Source organism: Mesoplodon bidens, assembly GCF_964165515.1.
Source record: "Mesoplodon bidens genome assembly, chromosome: 11".
NCBI classification, from domain to species: Eukaryota; Metazoa; Chordata; class Mammalia; order Artiodactyla; family Ziphiidae; genus Mesoplodon; species Mesoplodon bidens.
In genome coordinates this window covers 7739522-7752014 of record NC_138167.1, presented here as the reverse complement: position 1 = coordinate 7752014, position 12493 = coordinate 7739522, and the positions used below count along the sequence as shown (strand labels likewise).

The following is a 12493-nucleotide window of genomic DNA, read 5'->3' as shown; positions in this document are numbered from 1 at the left end:
ACCTGGAAACCATGTCTCATTGAAACTTGACAATGTAATTCAACTTAGAATAGTCTGAACCAGTAGTTCTCAAATCATGTTCATGCACAACACTAGTTTTAGGTATTTTCTATTAAAATTGAATAATAATATTTTTCATCATGCTAAAGAAAAAGTTAGTGAATAGAATCTTCTAAATCTTAACCTTGCTGTAACAACTGTTGTTAAATTTTTGCTCTACCATGACTCATTTAAACAAATAAATGTGTATCAAATACAGTAGAAGACTGGGAGAATCACCTATTATGTTTAATTTAGCAGACTGGTTTTACGTATATTGGAAATAAGAATTAGTGGTTATGCTATGTGTTAGAAGCATATAATATTGTCATATGCTCGATAACTTATTAGTTTGAATAATGGAATTGAATATATCATGTCGTAATAATCTAGCAGTAGCTTCAAGTGCTCACCATATATGAACATATTTGAGAAACAATGTTGTGGAAGTTTTGGTGTTTCTGCATGATGGTGGTTTTCTCATTAAAAAAAGTAACTCCACTGAGTAGTTTAAAACAGCGGTCCCCAACCCCTGGCGGGGGGGCGGTTCCTGTTAAGAACCAGGCCGCACAGCAGGAGGTGAGCAAGCGAAGCTTCATCTGCCGCTCCCCATCGCTCCACACTGCTAGCATTACCGCCTGACCATCCCCCTAACCCTGCATCTGTGCAAAAGCTGTCTTCCACAAAACCTGTCCGTGGTGCCAGGAAGGTTGGGGACCACTGGTTTAAAAGACATATATGGTTAAAACAGAGAAGTCTGCTACAGAAGGGAAGAGAGAAAGGTGGGTGGATGGAATGAAGACTGAAATAGACCATAGTCATTCTGACATTTAAAAACATTTCAATTACCTTAGAATATTTTGTTAGACATATAATATTCTTGATTTACTACTCTGATCCATTTAATGTAATGAGCTAGCCCTAACAGTTTTTGTCTGTAAATACAAAATCAAAACTATTCAAAAGCTACTGATAAAATAATGAAAACAACAACTATCTTTGGGCTTGCCTGGTGGTGCAGTGGTTAAGAATCCGCCTGCCAATGTAGGGGACACAGGTTTGTGCCCCGGTCCGGGAGGGTCCCACATGCCGCGGAGTGGCTGGGCCCGTGAGCCATGGCCGCTGAGACTGCTCGTCCGGAGCCTGTACTCTGCAACGGGAGAGGCCACAACAGTGAGAGGCCCGCGTACTACAAAAAAAAAAAAAAAACAAAACTCCGCCTGCCAATGCAGGGGACACGGGTTCGAACGCTGGTCCGGGAAGATCCCACATGCCGCGGAACAACTAAGCCCGTGCGCCACAGCTACTGAGGCTGCACTCTAGAGCCCGCGAGCCCCAACTACTGAGCCTACGTGCCACGACAACTGAAGCCCGTGCGCCTAGAGCCTGTGCTCCGCAACAAGAGAAGTCACCACAATGAGAAGCCCGTTCACTGCAACGAAGAGTAGCCCCTGCTCGCCGCAACTAGAGAAAGCCTGTGCACAGCAACGAAGACCCAAAGCAGCCAAATAAATAAATAAATAAAAATTAAACAACAAAACAAAACTATCTTCTCTAATTACCGCAAGAAAATCAGAACATATTTCTGGAAATTGTAAGTAGGAATGATTTGATAATTTTAAATAGTGGAGCAAAAGGCAAAAGAGGTGTGAGGACAGAGCAGACCTGAGAGATCAAAGGAAGAGAGAATTTTAGACACAGGAAACATCAAAATATTTTAAAAGATGAAATTAACACTTAGAAGAAATAATCATCTCTGACCCTAGCCCTCTGACTTGATTCGTCATCATGAAGTTGAAAGCAATAAACTTAAAAACTTTAATGGGAAATCATTATTTTATCAATGAATAAATGTGTATTTGATTAAATCATTAAGGCTTCATTTCAGCTGGAGTTGGGAAATGAAATGTTTATTTCTTAATTACTTCACAAGGGTTTTTGAAACTAACCATAGAGAGATTGCATTAGCAAAGGCAGAAATAGTTCTTCGTTTGGCTTCATTTAAGCAGCCCAAACATTTATTTTTATAAATAAACTATGCTGTTACCAGTAAGTATGTCCTAATTTGAAGCCTACAGCCATTGAGATTGAGATTTCTCAATGTTCCAAAAATATTTTCTCTGTTTCCAGCCCATGTAAAAGCATATAAAATGGTTCTTATATAACTTTATTGTCCAAAATGATAGCCACTAGACATGTCTGGCTATTTAAATATTAAGTTCACACAAATTAAATAATATTTAAAAATAAAAATTCACTTCCCCAGTCTCGCTAGCCACATTTCAAGTGCTCAATAGCCATTCAGAAAGTTTCCATAGCTCTGGTGTATAACATCCAAGAAGACCACAATACACAAATGCTTTATCACTTTCCAATCTTTACGGTGACACAAGAGATGTACAGTTTGGCTTTTTTTTTTCTTTTTTCTTTTTTTTTTGCTAATTATAGGAAGGATTAAGTAAGTATATTTTCACATTTCATCTTAAAAACAGGGTTAGAGAGGATTAGTCTTGAGCTCAGATGTCTTTTTAGGGGATAAAGACAGTAATTGGCTACAGATAAAAATCTTAACCCTGTGCATTTCATAAGCTCTATTTACACAGTCACAGACCTGGTACCTGTAGCTCTACTTAGGTAAGCGTGAACACTTGGCACATTTGACAAAAATGGGAAGGAAATGCATTAGGAAATCCAAAGATTGCATTAGGCTCCCTACAAAAAACAAATGGATTACTGCCTATATTTTCAGAGATATTATGGAATATTATGATCAAGTTTCTGTGGATTGTTTTTGTGGTAAGTACAGTGACTGACGTATCCCAGTTTGCCTGGGAAGTTCCAGGTTTTAAGAATGAAAGTCCCACATCCCAGGGAACTCCTTGGTCCTGGGCAAACTGGAATGGTTCATCACCCTAGTGATGAGGGATGGTGCTTTATGTTTCTTGTATATTTTCCATAATGGCAGCCTATATTGGAACTGAATAATTTTTCTATATTAACATTTATACAATGGTTAATATAGTTTTCTATATTGACAGTTATACAATTGCTAATGCAGACTCAACATAACCTGCCCAGTCTGCTTTTCTGGTTATTCCACTTCCATGAACTTTGTGTTCTAATTATACTGAAATTCTTGGCTTTCCCAAGGCATGCATTGTAACACGACTGCACCTTTGCTCAGGCTATTTGCTTTTCCATCCCTCTGAACATATACTGAATTTATTCAACAAGGTCCAATTCAAATAGCACATCTTGTCATAAGCCTTCCCTGGTACTTCCCCTTTCTTCAACTTCCCCAGTAAAGTGACTTGTGTCCTCTGCTGTATTACCAGCATTAAAAAGACTTTTTTTTTTCCTTATAGCATTTGCTTCCTTGGGCTAATATGTGTCTACATGTTTGTTTTCTAGACTACAAGTGCAAAGGGCTCTTTTTTAATTACCAGTGCCCAACTATTTCTGGCATGTAGGAAATGCCCATTATAACTCATTATATAATGTTTTATAAATTCTAAATCTTATTTTACATGCATTATCTCATCTGATCTTTTCAACAATTCTTTGAGCTTGACAAAGTTTATTGTAGTCTATTCATTTGGCTGACAAATAAACAGGCTTAGAGATAGCGTCTTAACCACGGTTAGGTAGAGATACGTGATGGGAACGAATCTCAGGTCTTCTGACTGCCACTCTTTCTACCAAATCCCACTGAAGGTTAAAGATTATCCAACAGGCAGGATTAGTCTGTGTGTTGGTAAAAGAAAGGTAATGAATAATATCTGAACAATAGGCTTTGTGTAAAGCTCACCTTGCCTTTCCCCATCCTTCAAAACCTATCGTAGATGAGCACTCCTTCCTTTCCCCGTGTAATTCTATCTGGTAAGAAACGCGGGCTAAACCATTTGATCTGAAGTCAAGTTGCCAAAACTCCAGAGGCCACTAGAGAGTAACCCTTACTGAATAAGTTTTACTATTAAAAGGAATTCTTTTATATCATGACTGCCAGATTTTTCAGTTTCAACGTGCCTTTCAAAATTTCAGACCTCCTGTCTGATGAATTCTTTTTACTTTGTCTCTACTACTGGCTTCTAGGTGTCGGATAACTAGCCATCATTGTCCGAAGGGGAAAGGCCCGTGTTAGGAATCTAGCAGGAGAAAGGTTTGTATTCCCGATGTGCCATTCTGATTCTGGGCTTTCCCTTTACTCACTCCACGAATCAGGGGAATAAGGCCACACCCACCTCACGGATGCCGCGAGAATTAGAGACCCGACAAGTCAGAGCGACTAGCAAACCTTAGTTCCAAGCCCATAACAAATGCTTTCATATTTTCACACTTCTGTGCTTTCCTAATAGAATATGATCTACTGAATTTTGAAAATAATATGCTTCCAACCTAGTAAAGGAAAGTTCAGATCGCTGCCTCCCCGCGCGCCTCCCCGCGCGCCTTCCAGGGCTCTCACTCGAGTCTCCGCCCTCCCGCTTTCCTCTGGGCTCGCGGGAGGCAGAAAGGCCGCAGTGACGCGTTTATCCTGGGCGACTGACGTCACTGCCAGGCGTCCGGCGGCACGTCGGCTGGGCCTTCGGCGGGCTTTTCAGGGATAAGGATGGCTATGGCTAGCGATTTCTACCTGCGCTACTATGTAGGGCACAAGGGCAAGTTTGGACACGAGTTTCTGGAATTTGAGTTTCGGCCGGACGGTGAGCAGAAAAGCGGCCGCGGCAACGAAGCGCGGTGCTGAGCAGGGGGAAGCGAGGTGGAGAGGCCGCGGCGGAGCTGGGGTGGGTGGGCGCGGCTCCGCGGACTCGCGAGTGTGCAGTAGGGCCGAGGAGCTTAAGGAAAATAAGAAGCGTACATTGGCTTTATGAATAAAAGAGTAAATTGGTGTCAGTTAATTAAGAAAAGCCGATCCTGCCAGATAGTAAAGTTCAGAATCCTAGCATCAGTTCACCGGAAGGGACCTTAAAGGCCGTCTAGTTTATCTACCTAATACTTGAACGTTTGTGAGAACATCTCCACCACGCGGTGGACGCATGGATGCTTAAAATCTTCCGGTGAACAGTAAATTTCGGACTGCCCATTCATCTTTTTTATTCATTCAGGCGCTGTATGGAAGGCAAAAATGTCGAGAAAAACGAATGAGGCCTGCTGTGAAGCGGGGAGCCCCACGTTTAGAAAAATGAGTGTAATGACGTGTTTGGGGTGCCTAAATACAGTTGTCCCCTATAGGATGCATTAAGACTATAAAGAAGGGGCGTGGTTAGTTCTACATAAAAGAGTCGGCAGTCTTTTTAGAGAAGGTGACAGTTGAGGTGAGTCTTGAAACGAGAGTAGATTTTTTTTCTTGGTCTCTGAGGGGGAAAAAAGAGTCAGACTGCTGAGAGCCCTATGAGGTGAAACTGCCTGCTGCCCAAGGAAAGTGCAGCAAATTCTGGCTTTGGACAGCTCTGATTCTCTTTAGATGGTTGTACTGTATATTGAATTCTTATTGTAACAAGGACAGTCCAACTGCGTAGACTTTTCTTTTTTGAATGCATATTATGTGCTGGGCAACGTGTAAAAACAAAAATTGAAGGGACGGTAGTGCATAAGACTCTTTAATTCCCCTCAAGGAGTTATACCTTGGTGGGTGACGTAGACATGAAACTAACCGTAAGGCAGTATAGATATTAAGTGCTGTGTTCATGCTTTGGACAAACTTCTGTGAAGGCATGAAAGAAAAATTAGGGGAGGATGACATATTAGGAAAGGTGATTTCATGTAGGAGTCAGGGTAACTTCGGCTCTGCAATTATTTAGAAACCTTAATCACCTTACTCTCCCTGGTTCTCCCCAAGTCTTTTCTAAATTTAGCTAAGGAGCCAAATTTACCTGAATTCTCCATCTGTTCTTTCTTTGTGTGATACTGTTTTCAGGGCCTTTGCCTGTGAACAACTTTTAGCTTGTCTGTATCACTTTTAGCCAGTCACATAAATAAAGTAGTCTAAGCTTATCAGGGAAATTTCCTTCCAGAACGCTGGTTCTCATCTGCCACCACACCATTCCACAACCTTTCCATAAGTAACGATGAGTCCCAAAGACAGTGATTCCTAAGGGGTTCTCCTCCTTAGGATAACCTGTCATTTTAGAGGATCAGGATCACATTACATCTGTATCTGGGCAACTAACTAGCCGTGAGGAGAAGCATACATTAGGGAATACATCAAAATTAAATGTAGATCAGGTAACAAACTGGTCAATTTTTATTCAGAAGATATCGTTTGTGTGCTTCTTAATTACAATTCTAAAACAGTATCATTGCCATAATACATTCATTTGAAGGAAAATAATTAAAAGAACATTTTGGAGTAGTCGGGAAAGCATGTGTATTGGAAGAAGGTAGATCTAGGTCTGAATCTTCTGTGACCCTGGGCAAGTCACTTAACTCTGTTTTTTCAACTATGAATAGGTGAGAGAATAAAACATACTTTTTAGGGTTGTTTTACAGATTAGATTAAATGTTCTGCATAACTCAGCACCAATAAGACATGTAGTGTAAACTTTAGAAGAAATGTTAGTTCCTTTTTCAGATTCCCCGTCTAGATCATGACGTAGCTTAAGAAAATGGGCCTTGAAAATGACCCTCCCATTATATGGAATTGTATTGAAGGCATGGAGTTTAAAAAGTTGACTGGCTTCAACTTCAGCCAACTTAACAGCAAATACATGTTCAGCATTGATCTTATGCCAGGAGGGAGGAAATATTAATAAAAGTAGTAGTATAAAATGGTTTTTACCTTCAAAATTGCTTACGATGTCATTTCTTTATATTTTAGCAGTTTTTGCTGTTATAGATTGAATTTTTTTCTACTTCCCACAGGAAAACTTAGATATGCTAACAACAGCAATTATAAAAATGATGTCATGATCAGAAAGGAGGTAAGTTTTTTACAGATGTGTAATTTTTTATATTAAGCCTTTTTCCCTCATGTCTATGTTTTTATTTACATATTTAAAGTACATCTAAGGCTGTAAAGAAGAAGCCGATGTATAGACTGAAAAAGGCTTCTAATTGTAGCATCGATAACAACAAAAGAAGCAATCTGAATATATTAAGTTGTCCCACATTCGAGTGTATCATTTAATTCATTTTATAATTAACTTTGTCTTTTTACTCTATTCATTATTTAAAACTAATTGATAATTATATTTTAAACACAGTATGAATTTTAAATGAAAGTCTCAAAAGTTAGGTATAAGAAAAAGTTCAAAGCACTACCTGTGATGTGTATTTGTATTTGTCACTTGTTCACCTCATAGATTTTGTGTTGACCACTCAGAGGTATCTGAGTCCTATGTTTCAAAGGCAGAATACAAGGTTTTAAGATGGGGCTGGTGTTGAGAAGAGGGAAAAATATGTTTTAAAGGAAAGGGCAAGAGAGAAGAAAAATCATAAGGAAGAATGATTCTTTCCCATCTTGTACTTTTAGAATCAGAATTAAATTTTTCTTTAATATTCTATTTGAATACTCAGGGTTTGTAACTCTGTTTTATTATTGCCTTCTGAGTTGTGTCGAGAAATAGAGAGACACTGAAATTTTTATAACTTGTTTTCAGGCTTATGTACACAAGAGTGTAATGGAAGAACTGAAGAGAATTATTGATGACAGTGAAATTACAAAAGAAGATGATGCTTTGTGGCCTCCCCCTGACAGGGTTGGCCGGCAGGTTTGTATTTAATAATTCTTTAAATGCATAAATACTAGAAGTTGTGAATATAATTGTTATGTTTCTCCTTGTTTATTTAGAATGGCTCCTCATTGAGTCTTGGGTTTTCCATTTAGTAGGCACCTGGTAAATACTTTATAGTTTTATTTCACTTTGCATCATTTTCTGTGCTACCGCCTAGTAGTAAAGGCGTCAGTTTAGACATGTTTCTGAACAGTCTTCTCTGCAGCCACCCCTGCTAAAGTTAAGATGTTTTCACAGTGTTATGAATGATTGCTATTATTGGTTAATTACTTTTATTAGGAAATAAAAATAGATAGGAAAAAACACAAGTGTTTGTTAAATTTGAGAATTAGAATTCTCATTGACTACGTAAAATTCACTTTCGCCAGATTTATAACTTTGAAAGTTCTTACTTGCATCTTTATGCCCCAGAGAGTGATTTGATTGGTTTCTTTGTTCCAACTGACCGTTGCCTTTGCCTCTCATATTCCCTTCAGAAAAATCGATGGGCTGCTGAAGAGCTCTGAAGGCCTAATTTCACTCTGTAGAAAGCCAGTTTGATTTCTGAATTGGGTCTTTTCACCTGTTGGAGAAATGAGATATGACCCCAGGAGGAAGAAACATTTAATTTCGCTTTTGTATATTCCCGAGGATTATACTGTATAACAACTTCTTTGACTAGAAGAAAATGTGGCGAAATCTAATAGATGCTGACTCTCTGTAGCAGTAACTTAACACTTCTCTTTAAAGAAATATTATTTAGGAAAGCAAAGGTAATAGTTAACAGTATTTATTTTATGCACTGCAGACACTTTTAAGAAGTAAATTTAGATCTGTTTGTTTTATACATATATACGTTTGCATTAAAAACAGCAACAAACCTTTTATTATCTCTCTTAGACTCAGGGAGAGAACAGTGTTTTCATCTACCCACTTGATGATGTGTTCATGTGTTTTGGTTAATGGGGAGGATTACTCATGCTCCAGAAATTGTCTGTTGCATCTTTAAGTCAAAGATTTTACGATTGTTTGAGAGTCTTATTTAATTCTCCATTTTGTGTGTGCCATAAACTGTGCATAATCAGATTTTCTGCTCAAATACATAGCTAGGAGTGTCTTTAAGGTCATCTGTTAATTTAAACTGAAAAATCACTACAGACATAGCCTCTTACTTTTTCATTTTAGATTTGCAGATAAAATATGGAGAAAAATTTATACTTAATTTTGGCACACTAGAAATGTCTATATTATGTTATATTTGTTTTACTAGTTCTTGATTTTAATTGTTTTGTGAAGTCAAAAGAGTATGAATCTCTCAGTCTTAAAATCCAGGATTCAAATATTAGTACCATTACTTACTAGTGGTTCTACATCAACAGTTTTTTTCCTCTGTTTTATGAGTCTTGGATTTCACATTTGTAAAATTAGGCAAATAAAGCTGACCTGAGAAGGGTAGGCTTTATTAGTCCAATTTTAGGGATTACAGAGAATGTTTGCAAAGTCCCTAGCACCAGGCCTGACACATAGTGGGTGCTAAGTAGTGCTGTTATTAATATTATGCAGTTTACTTGTAGAGCCTGGTAGAAAGGGTAAATGTGTTTGTATTTATTATATTAAAAATAGACTTATACCCATATTACTAGTTTTACTCACATTATAAGAAACATTTCTGTGTCACTCGTAAGTATATCATTCATTTGATAGCATCATCTTTTTGAGATCTCTGGAAAGCAATTCTTTTTTTTCTCTTTTTTTCGTTATTTCTTTTTTTTTAACATCTACATTTCTTTCTATTTATTTATTTATGGCTGCGCTGGGTCTTCGTTGCTGCGCATGGGCTTTCTCTAGTTGTGGCAAGCAGGGGCTACTTTTCGTTGTGGTTCACGGGCTTCATATTGCTGTGGCTTCTCTTGTTGCAGAGCATGGGCTCTGAGTGCGCGGGCTTCAGTAGTTGTGGCACACGGGCTTAGTTGCTCCACGGCATGTGGGATCTTCCTGGACCAGGGCTCGAACCTGTGTCCCCTGCATTGGCAGGCGGATTCTTAACCACTGCGCCACCAGAGAAGTCCCTGGAAAGCAATTCTTGATTCATCTTAATATTGGGGACACCTGAGGAGCTGATGAGGTTTTTATTTTACATAGTTTGTAGCTAACAGGTCGTTTTGTTTTTGTTTTTGTTTTCCCCTCCTCTATGATGGCTAGAAAACTTGCAGCTAAGATTGGGACTCCTTGGTAGCAAGAATACATATATCTTGTGGGATGGATTTTTATATTAACTACATTTCTCTGTTTTATTTTTTTCAGGAGCTTGAAATTGTAATTGGAGATGAGCACATTTCTTTTACCACATCAAAAATAGGTTCTCTTATTGATGTTAATCAGTCAAAGTGAGTATGTTAAAGCATTTTGACTAAATTGACATAATTTATTAGAGGGGCTCATTTTAGAACTATAGCCAGTTTGGTAAGATTATTTTAATTGCAACCTGTATCAGTTCATTATGTATATGTAATCCTCATTTTTATAGTAGTGAAGACTTGTTATCAAAGAAGCTAGCGGAATATTTTACTGATTGCCAAAAATAATCTTAATCTGGACACAGCGTCACAAAATTTAAAAGAAATCCTTATTGGATTTATCAGCCTTATTAGTCCCATATAATATCATTCTCCTCCTTGGATTTAATACTTGAAAGAAATGGAACAAGCTCCAGTATAGCTTAAGTATGGCTTTAGCTACCTGTGTCTTCCCAAGCTCTGTAAGTGCGGTACCACGTACCGTTGTCTGAAAAATCTCTTTGCCTCCAATTATTTCTTTCCACTCTTTCCCCTCAAACTGTTCTTACAGTGTCTTTTTCCTATCCCCCTAAATTGTAATAACTTACTTGTTTGCTTAACTGGCTTCAGTGTAAGCTCCCTGAGAACCTTGCCATATCTCAAAGTTAGTGCAATGCCTGGCACACAATAGGTGCTTTATAATTTACAGAGGAAAGGAGAAAGGAATTAATGCATACCTACTGGATACAAAAGACTACGCTCATATACGAAGACTGGCGAGATACTTTTAAACTATCACATCTGTTTTCCCATAGTTGGTGAGGATGTGGCATTTGTATCCTACTGGGATTGTAAATTGATACAGTGTTTTTTAGAAAGCAAGTTGATAATATGCATCAAAAGCTGTTACTCTTTCTCATTTATCTTTGTCCAGCTAATTTCCTTTCTGACCATCCATCTATCCTGGGAAGTACTCCGAAATAATGAAAAAGCTTTATTATTCATAAAGATACTCATTAAAACCTTCGTGATAATAGGAAAAAAATCCAAATGCTCACAAGGAGAGAATTGCTAAATTAATTAAAAATTATTTGTGAATTTTTTTTAATGTAATGGAAAAAGTAATGTTTAAAAGGCCACAGTAAAGGATTTTTTTTAATTTAATTTTTATTTTTTTATGTACATTTTTTGGCTGCGTTGGGTCTTTGTTGCTGCGCGCGGGCTTTCTCTAGCTGTGGCGAGCGGGGGCCACTCTGTTGCGGTGCGCGGGCTTCTCATTGAGGTGGCTTCTCTTGTTGCAGAGCACGGCCTCTAGGCGCGTGGGCTGCAGTACTTGTGGCTCACGGGCTCTAGAGCACAGGCTCAGTAGTTGTGGCGCACGGGCTTAGTTGCTCCGCAGCATGTGGGACCTTCCCCGACCAGGGCTGGGAACCCATGTCCCCTACATTGGCAGGTGGATTCTTAACCACTGTGCCACCAGGGAAGCCCTAAATGATTTTAATTATGAAAAATGTTAGAGAAATACCAAAATATTTATAATTATTCCATGAGGAATGACATTATATAGTATTGAGTTTCTTTTTTCTATCTTTATAATTTTATTTGCCTTAAACATTTTTGTGATGCATAAATATTTTTTATAAGGAAATAAACACTTTAAATATGAAATGAATACTGATGAAGAAATTTATGTATTTTTTTCTTACAGAAAAGGTAGAGATGGCAGTTGTTCAAGTTATCCATTTTAGTTATCAGAAAATGCTTCCTTTCTCAAAATTCCTTTAACGTAATTGTTGTAGGTTTTTGGTCTTTGTTTTGTTTTAGGAATTAATTTGTACTATTATGTTGTTTCATTTTAGGAAGAAAAAAGTAACTTTTATCTTTTTAAATTTTAGGGATCCTGAAGGCCTTCGAGTATTTTACTATTTGGTACAGGACCTGAAATGTTTAGTTTTTAGTCTTATTGGATTACATTTCAAGATTAAACCAATCTAAATTGTATGTTTTTTGAAGCTGTGTTTATATTTAATTAAGGGATGGGTATGGGAGGGTTCGTCATCTATGATATTGGGGTTTTTATGAATGTGAAGCAAGCTTTTTTTTTTTTTGCGGTACGCGGGCCTCTCACTGTTGTGGCCTCTCCCGTTGCGGAGCACAGGCTCCGGACGCGCAGGCTCAGCGGCCATGGCTCACGGGCCCAGCCGCTCCGCGGCACGTGGGATCTTCCCGGACCGGGGCACGAACCCGTGTCCCCTGCATTGGCAGGCGGACTCTCAACCACTGTGCCACCAGGGAAGCCTGTGAAGCAAGCTTTTTTTGTATGCAAATTGAAAATAAGAAAATACATAAACAGGCTTAATGGTTATCTTCACTTGGGTCCAAGTGGATTGGACAGTCCCCACACACATTAAATTCTGTAAATAAAAGCCACCTTTATTGAAATTTTGCAATAAAACATATCAAAGCCTG

At 38.4% G+C, this 12493-nt stretch overlaps 1 protein-coding gene across 2 annotated transcripts; it reads left to right on the top strand.

The window, feature by feature from the left end:
* Positions 1-4564: 4564 nt before the first annotated feature.
* Positions 4565-12493, top strand: LOC308625628 (protein mago nashi homolog 2). 2 transcript variants are annotated; one of them, XM_081250068.1, is made up of 5 exons: positions 4565-4739; positions 6898-6956; positions 7635-7745; positions 10053-10135; positions 11920-12493. In XM_081250068.1, the coding sequence occupies exons 1-5, from the start codon at positions 4646-4648 to the stop codon at positions 12017-12019; spliced, it is 447 nt and encodes a 148-aa protein (XP_081106194.1). In that variant the 5' UTR covers positions 4565-4645; the 3' UTR covers positions 12020-12493. The 2 variants fall into 2 exon arrangements, with proteins under 2 accessions (XP_081106194.1, XP_081106195.1); XM_081250069.1 differs by lacking the exon at positions 4565-4739 and adding an exon at positions 5107-5351.